Here is a 4,812-nt window from a genome sequence, read left to right as displayed (position 1 = left end):
TAGTTTGCCAGTTCTTTCTCCATTTTCATTTATTTTATTTTTATAAAAAAGAGTCTGTAAAAATAAATTTTAAGTAAGTGACGCCTAATTGCTTATTATTTAGAGAAAAATTCGAAAAGTTAAATAAGTAACGTAAATAGCAAATTAGATATTCAAAAACAATATTCAGTTAGTGTTCAGATTACGAATAAAAGTATAAAAACATGTTTAATTATATACAACCATTAATAGACATTAAAACATTTGTATGATAACAGTTTAAACTTTAAACAGTAATTTATAATTAAGATATTTAAACTGTATTTCAATAATTACAAAATACGATAAACATTTACAATTGAATAAAGCTCAAACTACACTACGCAACAAAATATTTAAAAATAGTTACAATACTTTAAAGCAATTAAGAAAAACAAGAAGTAGAGCTGTATACAAAAAATAATAGTTATATATAAGTGTTTTAAATTAAGTATTCAATACTTTAATTAAATATATTTTACATTTCAAATTAATTATGTTTTATTTAAAGACTAATCAATGCCAGCTAAAAATTCTAAAAAGCGTATGAAGCAAAGTATACTAATTAAAATTTTTTTTTAGCAAATTAAAAAAAACATTATTTTTGTTTTTTACTTTTTTGAACCGCAAAAGTTTATTGTTAACAGCACAAGCATGTAAATCACATTCAGCAACAGGAAAGTTTTCTACATCACACCATTCGTTAGTGTCGAGATTGTACACTTCTACTGAATTTGTGCGTTGATAACCTACTGTCTCTCCACCAATAATATACACGAGGTTTCCAACTCTGCAACAAGCAAAACTACAACGAACAATTTTCATTGGAGCCATCATAATAAACTTGTTCTTGTCTTATGAATACATTTCTACTGTTTTTAATATTTTGAATTCAAAAGATCCACCAAACACGAATAGTTTTTTATTATAAACAATGACTTTGTGACCCCATCTTGCTTGTATCATTTTAACTTGTGATAATGACGTAGTCTTATTAACCGGATCATATATTTGTATTGTTTTGGATGTTTCGAAATAAGCACGGTCCTGCCCACCAACAATCCAAACTTTATTGAGGTAATGAACAGCGTCAAAAATATCTCTTTCTGTTTCAATGTTTACATCACTCCATTGTTTTCTGACAGTATTGAAAAAAAAGCTTTCATCATTACGAAAATTTGAAAGAAAAACAAAAATATTGTTTCCAACTCGGCATGAAGTGAACCAGTCATAATCTTTATTTGATGGAAATTTGTGAAACTCATAGTCCAACTTTGAGATTCCTTTCTCACCAACTACGTAACAAACATTATTAATTTCGTGAACCCCGCATATATTACCTACTGATTCATGAAACTTGACTTTTTTAACCCACTTTTTCTCATCTATCAAATACTGGTAGTTTTGTTTGTTAAATTCATCTGCAACTACAATTGCTTTTGCTTTATCATGATTTTCTGTGACTTCTTTTTGTTGACCTATTAGTATAAAAAAGTAATTTAACGATTTTCTCACTTATAAAGAAATTATACTTTCACGTCAGTATGTACTAAAAAACGCTGAGTCAGCAAATTTTTGAAAGGTTTTTTTTTTATGCTCTTATCCCTAACACACCTTACCGAAACATATTTAGGTATAAATCAATAATAAAGTTTAAATAACTAAAATTTAAAATAGCAAGAAAAAGAATTCGCATTTGTTGGTGACTCAGCTAAATTAGCTCGAACTTAAATTTTTATAAATTAAACTTTAAAATATAAAATTTTATTTTAATACCAAGACGGTTAAATATAACATACTATCTAAATAATAAAAAGAATAAATTAAAAACACAGTATAAACAAATACAATGTATATTAAATAACTTGTATATTTTTCTTAATATTATTTTCGCTTTTAACCTGAACTTAACCCAGCTTATTTTTATTTGTAGTAATTTTATTAGTGAAGAAAATAATCAAAATTTTTAATCTTTAAAAACAATAACTTGTTTAAAACTAAATTATTACAGATTTCACCATTACGACACTATTTAAATACAATTTTAACATTATGAAAATAGAATTTTATCATAACCAATACTTTTTACATTATTATACATTTCTGTTGAATTCAATACACAGGTGTACCTCAAAAATAATTATAAAGTATGTTTAGTGATTAGAAACTTATAACAAATAATTATTAATAAGCTTTAGTTAGTTGTGGTTAATTGAAAATGTTAATGAAAGTTTTTATAAGAAAAATTTATCCATTAAAGTCTAATTAGGCCTGATAAAAGTATTGAGAAAGACAAATTTTTTCATTAATATATTCGATATAAAAACTAAAAAAACCTAGGATACGTTAAAAAATTATTTCTTTATAGGTTTAAATGGTATATTTTTTATAAAGTTTTAATTTATAAAAATCAGAAAGCATTTCTTCTTTCGTATTAAAACTGTATTAAATCGAAAAATTATTTTCTTTAAAAAGCTCACTTGAAGTATTAGTCGATAACTCATTTATATTGATATCTTGTAAAATCAAGCTTATTGCAGATGATAATTTATTTTTCAATACTTCATTTTTTGAGTTCTTAATCTTTGCTGACTTATGAGATGAATTTCCTGACTTCATTTTAGTTGAACCGCTCAAATCTAGAAAAAATATTCAATTTGTTCTACAATTAAACTTAAACCTCTTAAAAAGCGTAAGAATAAATATATTTTTTTGTGAACAACCTGTATTAATGTAAGTTTAATATTTTGATTTGAACTAATAATAAGTTTTACTTGAAAGAAAAGTTACTAAATTCTAAAAAAGGCTAACTTGTACTTGTAAATTGAACATTATTATTTATACTATTTTCGGAAAGTAGAACATCTAACACTGATGCAAGCTTGTTTTTAAGATTTGTATTTTCTGCGTCTAACTTTTTTAATATTGATTCATTTGGTTCTTTAGATACTAACAACTTATTCGAAATTGAATTTAGTTTTTCTTCAAGTGTCTTTATATCTGTTTTAAGATTTTCGTTATCATTAATCAGTTTATTTGTTTTTTCATCGTTAATTATCTTTTCGTTCTGGAAAGATCTTATTGTTGTCAAATTAATTTTGAGGTTTTCATCTAACTTTGAGTTTTTATTAGCAAAATCTTTGTTTTGTTTTTCAAGATGAGTAATTCTTTTGATTAGTAATTTTTGAAAGTTTGCGTTGTTTTCATTGAAAACTTGCAATATAGTTTTAGTCTCTTCAGATGATCCTTTGTAAACAAGATCTGCATCTTCATTAACAGAAGGATAAAGTTTCATTACAACGTTTTCTCTAAGAACTTGAGACCTGCAATCAGGACAAGTCATTCTGGTATCCATCCATTGATGCAAGCAGCTATGGTGGTACATGTGTCCGCAGTGAACAACTGATATTTCCTCATCACGAAAATCTATCTGTTCCTGGCATATGGAACACGATATAGACATTATTTAGCAGGATAAATAGTAGCAGGATAAATAATATTTAGTCTTAAATCTGTTAGCAGTCATTTATTTTGAAAAATTTAATAACTAATTATTTAGTACACATAAAACAAATAACTATCAAAAAGAATTCTAATATTATTTTAAAATAAGTAATCTTTAAAAAAATTTTTGTCAAGTTGTATATTAAATAGCAAAAATTTAGACAAAATACATTGTACACTTTAACAAAATTTAAAAATTAACTGTTTTACAAACGCATAATTGTTTATTTCCACACACAAAACTTACCTGATAAACTAAAAAATTATTATTATGGTAAGCATTTATCTTTAGCAGATGCAGAATAGTTTTTTATCAGTCTAAGATTTAGTACTTCATCTTAGAAATAAGTTAAGTTTTACCTTAACAAAGTAGTATAGTATATAGTTTTAATCAAATTAAAATAAAATTTAAAAATTATATGTTTGTTATATATTTTAAGTATTAATATACATAGAATATATAAAAATGAACTTGTTTTTTATGTTTTTAATCTCAACCAGAATAAAACAAATTTTCTGCTTAAAATATTTATTTATTTAATACTTAACAATTAGATTTTATAACAGATTATTTTCTTCTATTTGTTTGCTTTTTATAGAAGCTTTAAAGTAGTACAATTTGTATAGACAATAGAAAGATATAAACAGTTTACTTAAAAAAACTTAAAATTTAATAAACAACTAGTTGCAGTGTTAAACTATAACTGCTAAGTTTTATTTAAACTTTAAATTTTTTTTTACTTTGAACTAAAATAATCATCAAATGAAGCTTTATTGCAAATAACATACTTTTTTTAAAATTCATTAGAAACTTAATTTATTGTTTTTGAGTTAAAAAAAGCTTAAGAGCACTAGCAGATCAGTAAATACAAAACATATGTTTTGTAACTAGTTTGTTTCAGAAACAAAAACATTTTTACTGTATAACAAATTCAACATAGAAACTTAAAGTTTATACTATTACCTACAATAGCAAATAAAAATTATTTTCAACGAATTTAAAAGACAAAAATTGATTTCGATTGTTAAAACATAAACATAAAAACTAAACATTTTTTCTTTTAAATTTTGAAACTTTAAAAATTTAAACGAAATAATTTCAAAACCTATGTAAAAACTGCAAAACTGCAAAATTTTACTAAATTGACTATAAATTACAATGGTTAAAACGAAGTAAAACAAAAACCTTTTTAAGTTTTGAGAATTTGGATCATATACTTTCAAACCGACCGAGCAATAATACATAAAGCGTTAAACAGAAGTTATGCCACTATGCCGGAGATTTTTAAA

The 4,812-nt window shown here is 24.1% G+C and overlaps 1 protein-coding gene across 1 annotated transcript; it reads right to left on the bottom strand.

Annotated features, from left to right (window-relative positions):
- Positions 1–557: 557 nt before the first annotated feature.
- Positions 558–3,481, bottom strand: LOC145840708 (uncharacterized). The gene is made up of 3 exons (XM_082948035.1): positions 2,830–3,481; positions 2,499–2,657; positions 558–1,496 (listed from the first exon to the last, which is right to left on the bottom strand). The coding sequence occupies exons 1-3, from the start codon at positions 3,479–3,481 to the stop codon at positions 874–876; spliced, it is 1,434 nt and encodes a 477-aa protein (XP_082804161.1). The 3' UTR covers positions 558–873.
- Between the last annotated feature and the right edge of the window lie 1,331 nt (positions 3,482–4,812).

Source organism: Thalia democratica, chromosome 7 (assembly GCF_965202585.1).
Source record: "Thalia democratica chromosome 7, ktThaDemo2.hap1.1, whole genome shotgun sequence".
Classification (NCBI taxonomy): domain Eukaryota; kingdom Metazoa; phylum Chordata; class Thaliacea; order Salpida; family Salpidae; genus Thalia; species Thalia democratica.
This window is presented reverse-complemented; position numbering and strand designations above follow the sequence as displayed.

Excerpts from the sequence above, each read along its gene's own strand:
- LOC145840708 (XM_082948035.1), bottom strand. The coding sequence starts at position 3,481 with ATGTCTATATCGTGTTCCATATGCCAGGAACAGATAGATTTTCGTGAT. Across the intron at positions 2,658-2,829 it reads TGTTCAATTTACAAGTACAA|ATTTGAGCGGTTCAACTAAA; the intron begins GTTAGCCTTTTT and ends TATTTTTTCTAG. Across the intron at positions 1,497-2,498 it reads GTTATCGACTAATACTTCAA|GTCAACAAAAAGAAGTCACA; the intron begins GTGAGCTTTTTA and ends TTATACTAATAG.